Raw genomic sequence first — 18,020 nt, forward strand, 5'->3', positions numbered from 1 at the left:
CAAGCTAATTTTCCTGTTGAATTTAAGCCATATTATGGATACTATACATGTGTAGCCTACTCCTAAAAGCATTAGTATGTATTAGTTTATATTAATGAGGAAAGTTGTGAATTTGTGGTCTATCTTAATACTATAAACTTACAGCCTTAGCATTTTAAATAGTGTAGTTATATATATTTTACTAGCCTACATTGTGCATCTGGTGATCTCAGTTTATTTATTTTGCACATTTTTCTGATATTTCTCATCAATGGCAATTACTTGCAAACATGCTGTTTTCAATCAGCATAAAGCCCAGAGGACACATTTATCATTTTAACTTAGGAAAATAAATGTCTGTGCTTCTGAGAGCTAAAACTGCTCAACGCTCATTCAGCATAAAAGCATTAACTAGGGTGATTTACTGGGCAACAAACCAGCGGAAAGTCCGAACAACACAAATGCTTTGTGTGAACGGAGCTGCAGCAACAATAACCCTTTGTTTCAAATCATTCACCAAGTAGCCTACGAACTGTTCAACCAGTTTACCAAATGACAAAACCACAAGTATTTAATTCACTTTTACCGGTATCAATTGCAATGCTGTAAAAATTGTGGCATGTATGCTGTTCAAGAAAAAAAAAAAAAAAAAAAAAACTGTAACTAGGCTATATACAACTAGACAGTCTGTAAATCACCGTGTGATCTACACGTGCGCGCAGACGCACAATGAGTCACACTAGAGAGCGCTGTTCCTACAACATTTAAGAACCATGAGATGATTTCATTCAGTCCATCTTAAGGCAACTAAATGAGCTTATACCATCAGGAGTTTCTATCACAGGACAGTGACAGTGAGTATATTTGTTTCTTCTAATATGCTGTACTGTAGTAGCTTTTTGTTCGTCGTTTTGACTTTCCACTTCTCAGCACCTTTTCTACTTTATTTAAATAGGCTGCATTTAGTTTAACTATAAAGTGGACATTTATCTGAATTCACTCTATAATATAATTGTTTTTGTGTGTGCAGATATCTACATTTATAGTAAATATTTTAGTTCAAACCAAAATAGCAGCCTTTATTTTAACACATTGATGCAAATATGTATTATATTTAATGTATATATAATATATATTCAAAAACCATCTCCTAAAAAGAATACAGAGTAACAGAACATATCACTATGACACAATTGTATTTTTACTCTAGTTCTCTGATCATTATTGTTTCAAATTGTAAACATCTTTTCATTTTGAACATATAAAGAAATGATTATATAATATTTGATATAATATTGTAATATTTGCGTATTTTAATATATATAAAAAAAAGTATGTTTACATAACATCAAGATGTTTCTAACTACAATAATACATTTTTGATGTATGTTCCATTTATATGCTGAATTAATATGGTTTATAATTTGCTTTCCCTTCTATTAATACAATATATTTATATATAAATCAAATCATTATGAGTCAAATATGACTTTTTTTTTTTCTTCTTTTGTGCAACATTAAAGAAGAATATTTGAAAAATGTATTTTTCTGTCCATACACTGAAAGTCAATGTACAGCGAAACTGTTTAGTTACCAAAAATTTTCAAAATATCTTCTTTTATGTTTTGCAGAAGAAAAAAAAGTCATACAGGTTTGGAACGACATGAGTGCGAGTAAATGATGACAGCATTTTCATTTTTGTGTGAACTCAATTTAAGGCTGAGAACTAATACACTGTGATGCAGAACAGCTGTGTTAGGGTTAAGATGCCATAGCTGATATGATTGAGCAGACTGTTAGCTCATCTGGCTGTAACAAACACACGGACCACGCCTTATGCCTGAGCATTTAACGTGTGTGAACTTTTACTCATTTTCAAACCGCATGGGGGGGAAAGATAGCTGACTGTGTGGGTGATTTAAACTCTTCCCTTTTTAAGAACAATGCACTTGTTTTATCAGTATTCAGCTCACAGAAACATTCCGTCATCTTGAAAAGTTGTTCAAACAAGCATGAAGAGAGATAACTGCTGTACATGTTTGATGCTTTATCCCTCTCTAGACACAGATAAAGAACATGGTGGTGGTGAATAAGGTTCCTGTATGGCTCTCTGCATTTATTCTGCTTTTGCTGACTCAGGACCCCGTCTCCACATCAGAGGTCATGGCCTGTGGAGAGGCGGGTAAGTTTCCTGGCTGATTCCATTGAAACAATTAAACAAATAGGCACAATTCCAGACTTCGCCGCCTTCTCTTGAGTCAGATCAAATACAAGACAGTCAGTACTTGTATGAACATAACATTTATCAAAGCTTTAGTAGGTAGTACTAAGCAAATAGTTGACTTATTTGATATTTCTCAAATATCATCTTCAACATATGTTATATGTTTCCATTGACATCCATTCCTTGATTGCCTAACTTTATGATTGGGCAGATAGGAGTTTGTTTCAGCATGACTAGATTACTGATGAATTCACTGGATTTCACAACTGTTTGACCTCATGGCATGCACACAAAACAGTTTGACTCATGCGATTGACTCCTCTTGAGTTCAGAATTACAACTACTGTAGATGTTTGCTGCAGGTGCTTGGTTTGTCTTATAAAAGGGAAACAACATTGTTCATAGACATACAGTATACATTTTTCCACAGTGGATCCACCTGCCAATATTGAGATAACAGACCCTGGCTTCCTGGGTTACCTCAGCATTCACTGGACTCGACCAGCCAGCCTTCAGAACCTTACAGGTTGCACAGTACGATATCAACTCCGATACTATGACACCTACGAGGAACGATGGAGGGTAAGAATCCTTGAGAATCAGCAGAACACACTCGTTTATTTTCCTTTTAGCAAGTAAATATTTACTTCTCGGACCTGTATTTCACACTTCATGCATGCTTCACTTGTCATTTAGAAATGTTTTGAAATGTATCTTTTTTTGCATTTCCGTGAAAATGTTGTGGACCTGATAGTTTTGTGACTGTTTTACTAAAGCTGTGCTCAGTCCTACTGGAGAAAACTGCTCTATTTCATCATTATTGTGACATAATATCAGCCATTTCAATCAAGTCTATGTTTCTTTCTGAACCTTTTATACTTGTTATCCACTGTATCTTTGGGCCTGTCCAAATACCCACAACTGACAAAACTTTGTTTTGAAAGCAAACTCAATTTGTAAATTGCATTTAGAGCTTTAATCTAAAAAATGATAAGGGCAAGGCTGGTTTCAAAACCAAGTCTCATTTCATAAATTGCGTTTCAGTGAACGTTAAAGGTCCATTTCGTAAACTAGTTCCGTGTTCCATGGAACTCCTGAAAATTCAGTCTGAAACTCCTTCATGTCATGCCAAAAATCTGTTTTTTTATTTAATGTAACCACTCTCCCTGCGGGCTATATACTTATAATCAGGAGAGACATATGTTTGTACAAAATCTTTAAATATTTTATTTGTGACTCAAAACTGCCCTCTTTTTGTGCTGTACAGAGTGTTCGAACCGTCAAGCTGACTTATTCTGCCCAGTTTGACCTTGAGAAACCAGTCACGGTGAGAATGCTCACTGTGTTAAAGTGTGCCTGCACCAATGGGACAGAGGTCCAAGGGGAGGAGATAGAGAGGGTGTTCACACCTGAACTTACAGGTAAAGGTTTAAAAACTATTCTACCTCAATGAAGCGAACAAGAGCAAAGAGCAGCTATACATCCTTTATTGTTCTCGCAGAGAATCGAACTGAAAACGTATCATAATCCTTATATTGCTTTGTAGCTTCTTTAAATTATGCACTCAGTAATTTATTTAAATATCTGTACCTCTAAAAATGGTAATTTGAAAAAATGTGTTAAAAATCATGTGAAAATCTCTCATTAAGAGTCCTGTATATAAAAGCAGCTTTATTTGATATGTAGCGGGTTGCCTCGTTGTGCTTGAGATCACATGACCAGTCGAGTTACTATTCATTTTATCTCTGCAATCCCATTGACTCTTTCGCTAGCAAAATTATTATTCACAGGAATAGAAAAGGTCAGTCAGACAGACTCCACCACAGGAATAATCAACAAAGCATGTTTATACGTTGGCTTCTTTGTGTTGGCGTAATTCTTCAGGCTTTTTGACGTACTGGTATACATTTATAGTTGAAACATAAATAATTACACTAAATTGTAACCATCTAAAACTAATGCATGTGAATATTTTCCACTTCTTTTTAATCTAAACTTTATTGCATAAGCAAAAATAAAATAAAAAAAAATTCCTAACCCATCTGGAATCCACTACTTATGTCTTGTTTACAAGAACAAATGCTTTTGAGGAGTGAAGCAGTTGTTGCACCATCTAGATTTGAGTCTTTCCAAGGAATTGGTAAAAAAAAAAACCTGTCTTTCAGATTACGTTATACCTTAAATATAATTGATAGAGTTTGAGGAAATCATGGTTCATTATTCATTTCTAAGCAGAATTGTCATTCAAAAGTTATGTTATAATAGCATATAATAATATTCAGTAAAATGACATGAGTGAATTCCAATCACAAGTGAGTATTCCTAAGGATAAGTAGGAGTCCTTAAAATGCAAAATCTAAATGGAGCATTCGTTGTTGCAAATAAATGTACATTTCTAATGTTATTTAAATTGCCTTTGTGTCTTATTTGAAATGGCTCAATCTATTTTTATATTATATTCATGCTGCATCACCTTACAGCAGTGCCACCAGCAATTCACCTGAGATGTGTCCTTGCTTTCTATTTTGATTGTTCTCCTTTACCTAAACATGTTCTCAACTGTGGTTTTGTCCCAGGTGTGGCAGGATCAAAAATAAGAGACTTTCATTGCGTCTATTATGGGAAGGAGTACATGGAATGCACCTGGGATTCAGGACCTGTCCAGCCTCCAAATTCACAGCACTACCTCTATTACTGGTGAGCACTCCCGTGGGAATGTTGCTTACATTAAACCATTAAGATATTCCAGTTTCACAGATGCAGATGTTGTTGCACTGTGCCGCAGGGAGAGGTGAGGACAGGTTGAAGCACAAGTCATTTTGCTTGGAATTACTTGTATTTGAGATAACTTATAGCCTTCAGTGTTCTAATACAAAAGCTTCTGCTGTTTTATCTGTTCCATAGAAGACCAGATGAAGTGCCATGCTATACTCACATTTGAATTTGGCAAAGTTCAACATATTAACTAATTTGGTTGTGGTCATGGGTTAACCTTTAGGATCTAAGCACATTACACTGCACAACAGGTCAAGACAGGACTGTTTTGTTATTTCTGTGAACTTGCGTAACAGGTTGCAATACAACAGAATCTTCAATTTGATGCCAAAATACCATTTATAACATTTATAAATGTTCATACTCTGAGGGGCCATTTAAATGACACCGTTTTCATTTAAAAACTGGAAGCTTTTTATACATTTTGGTCATTCATTTACACAACATTGGCATTCTGGAGGTCAGAAAACGGGTTTCAAAGTGCAAGTTTGTGAAAAAGGTGACGTCATGCACATGCGTATTACGTGTTCAATCTAGTAAAACAGACGGGTATGCATTTTCATCATTCATTTTCTGCATAGGGAAACAGATTTTTAGATTTTTTTTAAAGACAGACCTACTGTGAGCTACAAGGTTGTTAATCCATGGTACATTTGCTTCTGTTGAAGCCGTCGGCCTGCTTTATTTCAGCTTATTTTTTAAATAATCATATTTTACAGCAGAATTCCTAGTTGATACTGTACAGACAACTCAGTGTTGAAAAAAGTGACGTGCAAAAATAGCTCTTTAGCTCCACCCATCCGATGAAGCACTGCAAATGATGCAATCGAGACGATAAGCTCTCAATGTCTCAATATATATAATATATATGCATATTTTGCAATAAACAGAATATATTATTTTATATATATGATCAACATTTTGTAAATGAGTTGTTTTATATTTTCCCATTTTTATTTTGATTATGCTTTTCGCAATGCTTCATGGGTTAGTTCTTTCCCTCACTAAAACCATTAAGTAAACAGTCTTGTAGGCCTACCTTTGTCATTTTGTCTGATTTTCAAAAACTTTTTTGCTTCAAAACAAAGTTTGTAATGTTATGATTCACCTCGTAGCTGATTGGCTTGGCTCGGCTCATGTCTCATAACTCTTTAACAAAGGCTTTTTAAAATCCCTATGGGAAAAATGAATGGAAAAAATACTTTCGCAACCAGCACTGAAAAAGTGGGCAGGAGGTGTTGAACTCTATAGGTGCATAGTAAAGTAACCACGCCTGGCATGCAAATACAGCATTTTTAGCCATTGTCGCAGATCCGTGTGAACGGGGATTGTTTTGACAACGTTGCACCTGTACGCGAAAAATGCAAAGTAAAACATTTCCATTTTTAGTACATTGTTGTTGTGTAAACCTACCCTGAACATAGTCATAATTTCAATGACATAATTTCTCTTCTAAGATATCTAATGATGCACACAAAAAACATACAAATCAATTTTACATTAATATCCCACATTTTTCAATGACGAGTATGTGTGTATCTGTTTTTCCAGGCACAGGGAAATGGATAAAACACAGGAATGTCCAGAATACATCAAATTATCTGAGGTTCGGAAAGGATGCAGGATCCCTCGAGAATCACTCTTAGAGTTCTCCCAGTTTAATATGTGTGTAAATGGATCCTCTCCAGCAGGAAGTCTGAGAACAGCCTACTTCTCTATTGAGGTCCAAAACCATGGTAAATACACACTGTTTTATACCCGACAGAAAAAAATCTCACTATGAGTGAATATATTGCAAATTTAGCTAACTAGGGAGACATACAGAATGAGCACCTGATCTGACTCAACAGTAAAGTGCATTAAAGAACATATTCCTCAGTTGCTTCTCTCTTTCTTTCTCTCTGCAGTAAAACCAGCTGTGGTATCCTCTGTGCACATCTCAGAGATTGATGGACTGTTGAAGTTAGATTGGTCGCCACCTAGTGGTCTGGTGCCAGAACACTGCTTGGAATATGAGATCGAGAGAAGCACTCTAATGGCAAATGACAAAGAACAGCAGGTATTCCAATCATTCTATCTTGTTTTCTTCTTCTCAGCTAGACTGGTTAAACCCAGCCCAATCTGCCGGCGATTTGATTACGCCTTGCAGCTCAGGCTGGAAACCTGTACATTTTTCTATCCTGCGTCCGTTACAAATCTGCAGGGACCAATCACAAACTGGCTTATCCACCTGGCGCGCTATTGGCTCTCGCACGACCGCCAATCCAATTCATTTTAACCTCTCGACGATGCTCAATGGCTTCTTTAGTTTAGCAAACAAATCGCTCGAGTGGGTGTAAATACCACTCACTTTCATGTTTTTTTTTTGCACAACATGCAAAAATCGCTCGATGCCATTGCTGCTTCTGCAAACCGCTGATCAATGCTACAAACCAACACGTTTGTTGACACGTTTCCTGCCTGGAGTTTTCGCGTCGCTCTGCAAAGTACGTCACCCGGATCGTTGGTCTGATTGGTTGAAGGACTATCCAATTGCGTACAGAGTCATTTGAACTATGCCTGTTGGTCACGCCTCTTGTGCAGTTGAAAATACAGAGCAGACTCCCCAGACTAATGTTCAATCTTAAAGGTCCCATGACATGAAATTTTCACTTTCTGAGGTTTTTTAACATTAATATGAGTTCCCCTAGCCTGTATATGGTCCCCAAGTTTCTAGAAATTTCAATCGGTGTAAATCGAGCTTTTGCTATCTTTCTCTGCCTTTGAGAAAATGGAAGCTCAATCGCGCTGATCTTGAATCTCCTCCTTGTGACGTTACAAGGAGGAATGTTACCTCCCCTGTCTCTGCTTTGCCCGCCCAAAAAATATTTTCCGCCCATGAGAAAATGAGCTAGGAAGTAGGAACGCGCACGCGCGATTTTAGTTAGTCCACGAGAGATATCATGGCTTTTGAGCGAGCGAAGCATAACAATTGCTCAATAATTGGATGTACAAATGAACACCGAAGGGTTAATACAGAGCTGGGCTTGCTGAACGTCTGAAACTAAAGTCTGGATCACTCTCTTTGGCTCAGCTACACACCTCGGACAAGTAAGTCAACTAATGATATATAAGTGTGTTGCTTTACTGTTTATGGTTGCCTAGACTGTTACACGTAGAATGTGGCTGTCACATTAGCTATGCAGCTATGCAGTTTATGTGTGTGAATACACACACTGTAACGCGAGTGTTGTACACTAGTTATTTGGATAATCGTTTTCCTGTTGGTTATACGGCGCGCGCGATATCCGCATTTCAAGATCGCAGAGCTTGATGATGTAATTGTAATAAGATAAATTACAGATGTTACAGATCTCTCATGAAAAGGCAACAGTAGGTTAGCGTTAGCTACATGATAATAACTGTAAACCATCCGAATAAAGTACCGTATCCAGACATAATATTTTAAACTAACCATTCGGAAACGTCCTGCTGGAACCGCTGAGTTGTTGCTTCTCCATCCGGATCAGATTCTGGGTCAAACTGAAATGCTTGAACGACTGCGTGTCTTCGTGCCATTGTTATATCCAACGTAAACATGCACGGACCGGTACCGTTGCGCAAGATGGTCAAGGCCACACCCACCCTCCACCTTGCGCCGCCTTTCTCCTCCTCATTAGCATTTAAAGCTACAGACACCGAAACGGCCTGTCTGAAGGAAGCTCATTCTGGGACTGGCTTGTAGTGGCTATAATTCTGCACCGAGGCTGAATTTTTGAAAAGAGATTTCAGATACAGTACTAGGGACCACTAAGGCCTATATTAAAGCCTACAAAAAGTAGCATGTCATGGGACCTTTAAAAGATTGAGCTTGATCTGGTGATAGCCAGACTACTTCTACTAGTCTACTAGTCATTTGATGATTAAAATTCTCGATTCTATTCATAAACACAATTTTCAAGTTTTTGCGCTTGTTGGTACATAGGCTATTTTAGGTGTCTCACATTTACACCGGTGACTGATTTTAAAGAATAGTCTTGAGCTGATAAGAATCAGATATAAGTGATACATCTAAAATGCCTTCAGGAACAGAAAGGGGGAACACTGCTGATAATTCTCTCGAAGTGGTTTTATTGCTTTGTAACATCCAGTAATTTGTAAACAACACTTGTCGACATTAACAACTGCCATTCAATTGCATTTTATTCTGAATCTTGTCATGTAGTATTAAACCAAGATTTGTTTAGGTTGTGTGCCAAAGTAAACAAAAGAAGAAGAAAAAAAACAGGAATCCAGCCTGGCAAAGCTCATGTTATCTTTATTTCCCCTTCAGCAAAGGAAGGTTCTGGAAAATGTAGTTCTGGACACATCTTATGACATCCAGAGAGAAGCAGAGAGTAAGAAAACTTGTTTTCAAGTCAGGTCAAAGGTGAACATGTACTGCGCTGATGGAGGATTCTGGAGTGACTGGAGCCAAACACTGTGTACAGGTTAGACTAATTGATTTTGGAGTTTTATGCATATTATGCTGAGAAGTAATCAAGCATATCTGGGACAAATGATGTCAAATCTGTCATTTCTGTGTTTTTTTTTTGTTTTTTTTAAATATTCATAATTGAAGTTTGTTTGTGATTATTTAAAGACAGTTATTGTGTCTCGATTTAATGTGCTCTTTTAAGCTTTTGAAAATATGTATGATTAACAAAGCAAATGTAGGCCCTAAGATGTAAAGGCAGTAGAAATTATCCTTAGGTTGTAAATGGTCTGTTGCATTTTACACTACTAAGTTAGTTTTGATCATATGATTTTTCTTACTGCCACTATCAGAAGAGGACGACACTCATGGAACAACATGGAATAATCTCAGTCTGGTTGGCCTGGTTGTCATTGGCATTGCTGGAGTCATCATCCTCTGTCTTTCATCATGGATATTAAAGAAGATGTGAGTATGCAGCAAATAGTGAATACATAAATGGATGCGCATACCATTCTTTCATAGGTTTATTCTTCATTGATTGAATCTATTTCTGTCCCCACAGCTGCATAAAAAAGACCAGCAAGAATGATGCCCTTTACACTTTGTACAAGCTGAAGGTCAACGAGACCATGCCCACAATCCTCAGCCCTATTTTCAAGTGATGCTCTCTATGACCTGCTATGCTGCATTACCATTCAGCAGTTCTACACTGCACTAAAAGCTCACTAATCAGATAAATAAAGACGAGGAGTGAGACTTCAACGCCCTTTCAGAGTTTACCGTCTAGGCCTCATTTATAAAACTGTGCGTAGGAACCTTACTAAAAGTGTACGTGCGCCCGAAAGCCAAAAATGGCGTACGCAAAAAAATATTCAGACTTATAAAACCGTGCGTACGCCAGAACCTGCGCAGAATTCACTTTATAAATCCCAGTCAGCGGAAGATTGTGCGTACATGCGTCTCCACCCGAAATAACCATATATGGAGCTTACAACGCCTAGTTTTACTATGCAGATCCTCATCTACATATAATTTGCATATGATTATTCATCCACGTGATAACAAACGTTATCACGTGGATGAATAATCATATGCAAATGATATAAACGGTACAAGAAACATTACATTAATACAAATCAAGTAGTTGTCTATCCTTGCCTTGTTTTTGAATAGCCTACATAAATCAAATAGTGTAAAATACATTTCAGAGAAAGTTTTTCTCAACCTTTTCCACTTGCCGAATTGTATTTTTAATTGATTTATATTTTTAATGGAAACAGATAGGCCTTGGGCATTATTTGCACGAAACTATTTTCTCAGACAATCTGGTATTATCATGATAAGCAATTATCTCTGTGGTTAAAACATTAAAGCACGCCACAGGAAAAGTGTTCAAAAACAATCGCATCCACAACAAATATTTCTAATGACTGAATTAAAAAAAATGTTGTAACTTCAGTAATGATTTCATGTTTAAGTGTTTAACTCCATTAATTTGAATGGCATATTTAATATAAATGTTTATATCAGAAGTATTTTATTTATTTAAACTGTTATTTGCGTCAGTTTCACTAAACGGCTCAACACGCTCGCTGCCGCGGACATTTAAGAAGGAATGGATATTTGCTTCAAGTGACAGGCTTGGTGATTGAAATTGTATTTGTATAATCTTTCTGTATATGTTTAATTTTCTTTAGATTTTCTGTATAAGTGACCAAAAATACATTTAACTCCAGCTCACCATCGGTGTCGCCAAAGTGCTCCATCTCCAAAACGTTCGTACGCATGGGTCAGAGTTTGCGTGCAGGTGCGCAAATTTTCCCGTCAAGTTTTTCTTTATAAATCCCATCTTTTGCGCAGGAACTGGCGTACGCATGTTTTCAGCCCCGTTTTGTGCGTACGCAAGCTTTATAAATGAGGCCACTGGTCTAGTGCATTCAAAGTGATAGATAGATATTAGGACCAATAATCTTGTGGAACAGACATGTGGACCTGAATGAACCACAGCACTGACCTGAATGTATATGTGCCACTTTGTTTACTAAGCCACCATGTTACTACCTGATGTGTTTACAAACATATAATGTTACTTAAAGTTACTCATAGATTTTTCAAATGCCAATGATCTTGCCAGATTTACCTAGTCTTTATTTTTCTATGAGCTTTTTCGCTGTTTTACCTGGATGTATGACTTTTTTTATATTTTAGGTTATTTTACCGCTGATTACATCATGAAAAATGAGTAAGAGTATTCATAAACTTTCAAATATATTATTAAAATAAAAATCTTTTGAATTTATGATCTGTTTGTTTAAATTGTTATAATACATACAATCAACAAGAAGTCTGTAAAATACCCACTACAGCTAATGCAGTGCACACACATGTGCAATTACAAAACATATTTCATTATTGTTCACTTCCAAATCAGAACATTACAGCCCTTCCTGGTGGTCATCACTGAGTATGGTGACTGGAATGACGATGTTTGGGTCATGACATTACACAGTATATAGTACAATGATGTTCTGCATGCGGTAAACAGAGTGTCACTGTATTCAAAGAAAGCTTCATCGAGGCAAAACGTGTTGTTTTGAGAACGCTCCACAGTTATTCAGCTACCATCCTTCAATTGTAAACCTCTTTATTTAATACTTCTTGCACAAAGAAGTCGTTAAAGAGAGAGATCTCACAAAAAAATAAAAATTCTGTAATTTACTCACCCTCATGTTACATCCAAACCTGTATTTTCTGTGGATCATCATAATGGGTATTGATACTTTGCACGTGACGTCAGTTGTACTGGCTGGCGGGCAAGAACGTCATTCTCTAGCAACGAAAACCAGTAAACTAATCAAGGATCTTGCCAGGACGTTGCCAGTTTTAATATAAGTTGGTGTTTTGAGGTGTACACGACATGCCAGATAGTTGTTGTGCGATTGGATGCACTAACCGCGTTTGTTGCCCGCCAGATATCACGTGACTGCAAAGTATCAATATCAATTATGTTGTTTTGGACCCCATTGACATTCATTGTATGGACAAAACCTGTTAAAATATTGTTCAAAATACCTTATTTTGTGTTCTGATTGAAGGCAAGTAAAGGATAGATGATACAATTTTTATTTCTGGCTGAACTATCCCTTTAATTATTCCAAATACCATATGTTACTGTATGTGGGATGTCTATAAGATATCTTTTTAAAATCAGTTCTTATAAAATGTCCTTCATGGAACATCAATCATCATCTCGATCTTCCACTTGGTAATGACTTTTTCTTTAAACTCTTTATGGTTTTGGCAAAATTGTGTGGAACAGATCTTTATTTGGACTTGTTTATACCACTATTTTCTGATCTAAGAATGTTTTTTTTTCCCTTATAGGCTGAGGGTTAAACAAAACAAAACAAAATTAGATTTATTTCCTGATGAATCTGCTACTCATTTATTTTTATTTTTTTAATGCAGGCAGCATATCAAAGTAAACATTCTCAGTGAAGCATTACACTCAAACTATATGGTTCATTGGTTCATATTCATCATGATGAACTTGAATTGATAAAGATCATTATAATACTGTAAATCTTTCTTCCAACAATCTCACATATCAATGTTGTGGTTCACATAGAGCTACAGTACTAACTGGAATATGGGAAATAAACATTTCCAAGTAAAGCTGCACATCAACCTTGGCCTCCAGCAAGCACGTCAGCCACACACACGGGTGGCCATTTATCAGAAAGTTTAAGTGGAAGGTGAGCCATCCAGTGTGAATGTCATATTACACTCATCATGGATGATGTGAGTCATGAGCTCAACACTAAAAAATGATTCTCAAAATGAGATACCAGAGCAGATGTGTGAATTCAGGGTGATTGGGACACTTTTTCTAAGTCATCTCAAAGGCAAAGTGTCCCAATCACCCTGAATTCACCCCAACATTACCAACATCTCCACACATGAAGATGACGCATACGCCTACCATCTCCTGCATCTCCTGCACGGTGGAGGTATTTCGAATGCGATATGCCAAACAACTTTGTGCAATGACACAAAGCGAGTGAAAAACCTCAGTGATGACATTGTCTACTCTACAGCATCTACCAAGAGTCACACAATGAAACTCTGAGAGTTGTGTTCAAGAAGTACAGACAGCTATCTTACACTAAATTGTAGTGATGGTGAAAAGAAGCTTTGTGAAGCATTTGGGCTTTCCCCCTCGACTGTATTGTAAAATGGTTCATTACTGGAAGCTTTTCAACAAGTTGCACATTAACGACATCTTGAGGTCAAAAGGTGGAAAAGCTGCCTTTCTGTTCCAGAAGACCGTTTTTTTTTTTCAATTAATAAATCACTTTGTGCTCTGTAAACCACAAAGCAATACAATTAATCCTCATAATTAATGTGTTAGTGATGTAGTTCTTATACAATGTATGAACAAACAACTGTATGAATTCATTTATGGAAAAAAATTATAATAAATGGGACTAATTCACTTGTACAGAAACAGTTCTTATGAATCTGCTTTGATCTACAAATGCAGCCTTATTCACATAAACTTTAGCCTCAGTCCTAATCCTACGAGTTCATAGGCAAGGCTCATGTAGGCATATATAATCAAAAGAAAAGAAAATTGTTGTGGAAGTGCTTGTGAACTGGGGAGCTGACATTTTATTTTGTGGGTAATTTATTTTTTTTTATTTTTTTTATTAAGGAACAGGACTTGTTCAACAGTGTGAGGGCCAAGTCTATTTCTTTTTTTATTTTCTACTACCGAAGGGCATGACAAACCTGCTCAAGGGGTTTGTGCTATTTATGATCTGAATACGAAGCAGTCAGGTGACTGTGTGTGGAAACCATAGACTGTAAAAAAATATGGACGACGCCCCTTCGCTCTCTTCCATTGGTGCGTGAAGCCGCCAGTGTCCCGATCATAGACAGTAAAAGAAATGGACACAGCGACCCCATTGGATTCAACTGAGAAAAGTGAAGTCAATTAGAAGCACTCACTTCCTGATGGCTGAGCGTACTGCGCAGACTCAAACTGAGCTTGGGGACGTAGATGTGACGTGAGCAACCTGTCTGTCTTCTAGTAGCTGTGCCAAGAGAAATCTGAATCATTCCCCTCCGAAACTTGCAGAGACGGAGAGTGTGAGTAGGAGGTGTCCATGAGCTAGGAGCAGGAGAAACTTTTGCTAAGTATTCTGATTAATTATTTTGTCATTTTGCCTCCACGTCCACCCGATTGCCTGCGAGCTTCTCCTCCTGTCAATACGGTAATTTCTCTATACTGTGCGACACAGAGTCGCGTGGTTATGACGCAATCGTTAGCCTATTTTTACAAAAATGGGCTAAAAATGTACAAAAATTGCAAAAATTGGTGGAAACCATAGACTGTAAAAAAAATAAAAAACGTTCCAAAAACCATGGAAACGAAGCTTCGGATGTCACAGATCACGTGGTTATGGCAAAACGTCTCAGGTTACGACTGTAACCATAGTTCCCTGAGAAAGGGAACGAGACGATGCGTCGATAACGCTTTGGGAACGCCCCCGGCGTGAATGCGTCTGAAGCATCTATGTCAACTAGTCCAATGGAATGAATGAAATGCGCGTCACGGGCGGGTGACGTCATGACCAGGAAGCTATAAAAGCGCATCCGGTGAAACCGGCTTTAGCTTCGAAATTTGCCGAAGCAAGTCGATTACAGGAATGCAGGAAGTATGGCAGGGCGACGCATCGTCTCGTTCCCTTTCTCAGGGAACTATGGTTACAGTCGTAACCTGAGACGTTCCCTTTCGAGGGAACTCGCGATGCGTCGATAACGCTTTGGGAACGAGAATACCCAAGCCGCCAGAATTCCAAATGCCTGCGTGTAAGCCTGTTGTCAAAAAACCCACACTAAGCACTGAGCACCTGAGACCCTGGGGCAGCATCCAGGTCCAGGCTATAGAATCTGACAAATGTGAGCGGAGAAGACCAACCCGCCGCATCACAAACGTCTTGGAGGGACACTCCAGATATTAAGGCTTTAGAGGCCGCCATACTTCTAGTGGAATGAGCTCTGACCGCCAAAGGACAGGGCTGGCCAGAGGACTCATAGGTAAGAGAAATAGCCTCGACTATCCACTTACTAACTGTCTGCTTAGAAGCCGGACAACCTCTCTTGGATGATCCAAAACAGACAAACAATTGATCGGACTTCCTCCATGGAGAAGACCGATGAACATAAGTATCCAATGCTCGCACTGGACACAACAAGTTCAGCTTTTCCTGGCCCGGAGAAGTAAAAGGTGGAGGACAGAAAGCCTGAAGCACAATAGGCCTCGGAATAATGGTTGGCACCTTAGGGACATAACCCTGTTTAGGATACAAGAATGCCTTGACCATTCCCGGTGCGAATTCAAGGCAGGTGGGAGAAACCGAAAGGGCCTGAAGATCTCCGACTCTCTTGAGGGACGAAATGGCTAGAAGAAAAATAGTCTTGAAAGTCAGAAATTTCTCTGAGACCGACTCTAAGGGCTCAAACGGAGCCCCAGATAGGCCCTCCAGTACCAACGCCAAGTCCCAAGCCGGCATCCTAGTGCGTGTTACAGGCCTTAGCCTCAGGGTGCCACGAAGGAAACGAGTAATCAGGGGGTCTCGACCCAACGATACACCACCCACCGGGACGTGGAAGGCCGCAATGGCTGCCACGTATACTTTTAAGGTGGATGGACATAAACCTGACGCAAAGCGATCCTGCAGAAACTCCAGTACTGTGTTTACTGAACAGTTAACCGGGTCCCACTGACGCTGGTGACACCAAGTAGTGAAGACTCTCCATTTCAAAGAGTACAATTTCCTCGTAGCGGGAGCTCTGTAGCTTAGAATGGTCTCAACAACCTCGGTTGAAAGACCACTCTCTATGAGTTGGGCCCCCTCAGAGGCCAAACCCAAAGTTTCCAAATCTCTGGTCGGGGGTGGAATATTGTGCCCCCGGCCTGAGACAGAAGGTCTCTCCTGATCGGTAACTCCAAGGGAGGACCGTCTAGTAGATGAATCAGGTCCGCAAACCAGATTCGACTTGGCCAACGTGGTGCTACTAGCAATAGGCTTATTCCGTGCTGACGAACTCTCTCCAGAACTCCTGGGAGCAGAGCAACAGGGGGAAAGGCGTACAGACGTAGCCTCGGCCACGTCTGCACCATAGCATCCAGCCCCAGGGGGGCTGGGTGGGTAAGGGAGAACCAGAGTGGACAGTGCGTCGTATGCTGAGACGCGAACAGATCCACTTCGGCCTTGCCGTAAAACTCCCAAATCTTCTCCACCACCTCGGGGTGAAGTCTCCAGTCCCCTGGCCTCAGCTCCTGCCTTGACAGGACGTCTGCTCCGATATTCTGGCCCCCTGGAATATACACTGCCCTCAGAGAGAGTATCTTCCCCAGGGACCATAGGAGGATCTGGTGTGCCAACTTGCATAGTGGACGCGACCGCAGACCCCCCTGACGATTTATATAAGAGACCACCGATGTGTTGTCTGTCCGGACAAGCACATGGTGATCCCTCAGGTCTGGGAGAAAATGTCTCAACGCGTTGAAAACAGCCAACATCTCCAGGCAATTTATGTGCCAAGAGAGATGATGACTCCTCCACAGACCCTGAGCTGAGCGGCCTTCCATTACCGCTCCCCAGCCGGTGAGGGAAGCATCTGTCGAGATAGCAACTCGATGGCAAAGAGCTCCCAACACCGGACCCTGGGACAGGAACCAAAGTTTCTTCCATATAACCAAAGCGCGGAGACACCGCCGCGTGACCTTGATCATACGAAGCGGGTTTCCCCTCGGGGAAAACCCTCTGGTCCTGAGCCACCACTGCAAAGGTCTCATGTACAGCAGGCCAAAAGGTATCACGTTGGACGCCGCTGCCATGAGCCCTAACAGTCTCTCGAACTGCTTCACAGTGCGTGACTGACCTAGCTTTAGCTCTTTTATGGCTGTTAGGATAGCAGCTACACGAACGGGCGATAGATTGGCTCGCATCGTGACTGAATCCCATACCACACCCAGAAAAGTGGTCCTCTGTAATGGAGATAGCACACTCTTCTTGGCGTTGAGCCTCAACCCCAATTTCCGCATATGTGCGAGGACGACATCTCGATGCCGAACCGCTAACTGTTCTGATTCCGCTAGAACCAGCCAGTCGTCTATGTAATTCAGAATACGTATGCCCTGCAGCCTGAGCGGGGCCAGAGCTGCATCTACGCACTTCGTGAATGTGCGGGGTGATAAAGCTAGACCGAATGGAAGAACCCGATACTGGTATTCTTTGCCCCCGAAAGAAAACCTCAGGAACTTCCTGTGCTGAGGGAGGATGGAGACATGGAAGTAAGCGTCTTTCATATCTATTGTGACAAACCAGTCCTCGGATCTGATTTGAGTCACGATCTGTTTGAGTGTCAGCATCTTGAACTTGAGTTTTTGAACTGTACGATTCAACAGACGAAGATCTAAAATGGGACGCAACCCCCCATCCTTTTTTGGAACGATGAAATAGCGGCTGTAAAAACCCGATTCTCTGTCGGGTGAAAACACCTGCTCTATAGCTT

General features: G+C 39.6%; 1 protein-coding gene across 2 annotated transcripts; it reads left to right on the forward strand.

The window, feature by feature from the left end:
* The first annotated feature begins 678 nt into the window (after window positions 1–678).
* On the forward strand, window positions 679–11,460 carry il13ra2 (interleukin 13 receptor, alpha 2). 2 transcript variants are annotated; one of them, XR_013821374.1, is made up of 11 exons: window positions 679–833; window positions 2,041–2,161; window positions 2,634–2,785; window positions 3,471–3,624; window positions 4,780–4,900; window positions 6,530–6,714; window positions 6,886–7,037; window positions 9,291–9,447; window positions 9,785–9,899; window positions 9,997–10,290; window positions 11,295–11,460. XR_013821374.1 is itself a non-coding variant. In XM_079872775.1 (10 exons), exons 2-10 carry the CDS (start codon window positions 2,056–2,058, stop codon window positions 10,094–10,096), a joined length of 1,242 nt encoding a protein of 413 aa, XP_079728901.1. In that variant the 5' UTR covers window positions 679–833; window positions 2,041–2,055; the 3' UTR covers window positions 10,097–11,460. The 2 variants fall into 2 exon arrangements, 1 of the variants encoding a protein (XP_079728901.1); XM_079872775.1 differs by having other exon boundaries at window positions 9,997–11,460.
* Window positions 11,461–18,020: the final 6,560 nt, after the last annotated feature.

The sequence above is a fragment of the Squalius cephalus genome, assembly GCF_949319135.1.
Source record: "Squalius cephalus genome assembly, chromosome: 5".
In the NCBI taxonomy this organism is placed as follows: Eukaryota; Metazoa; Chordata; class Actinopteri; order Cypriniformes; family Leuciscidae; genus Squalius; species Squalius cephalus.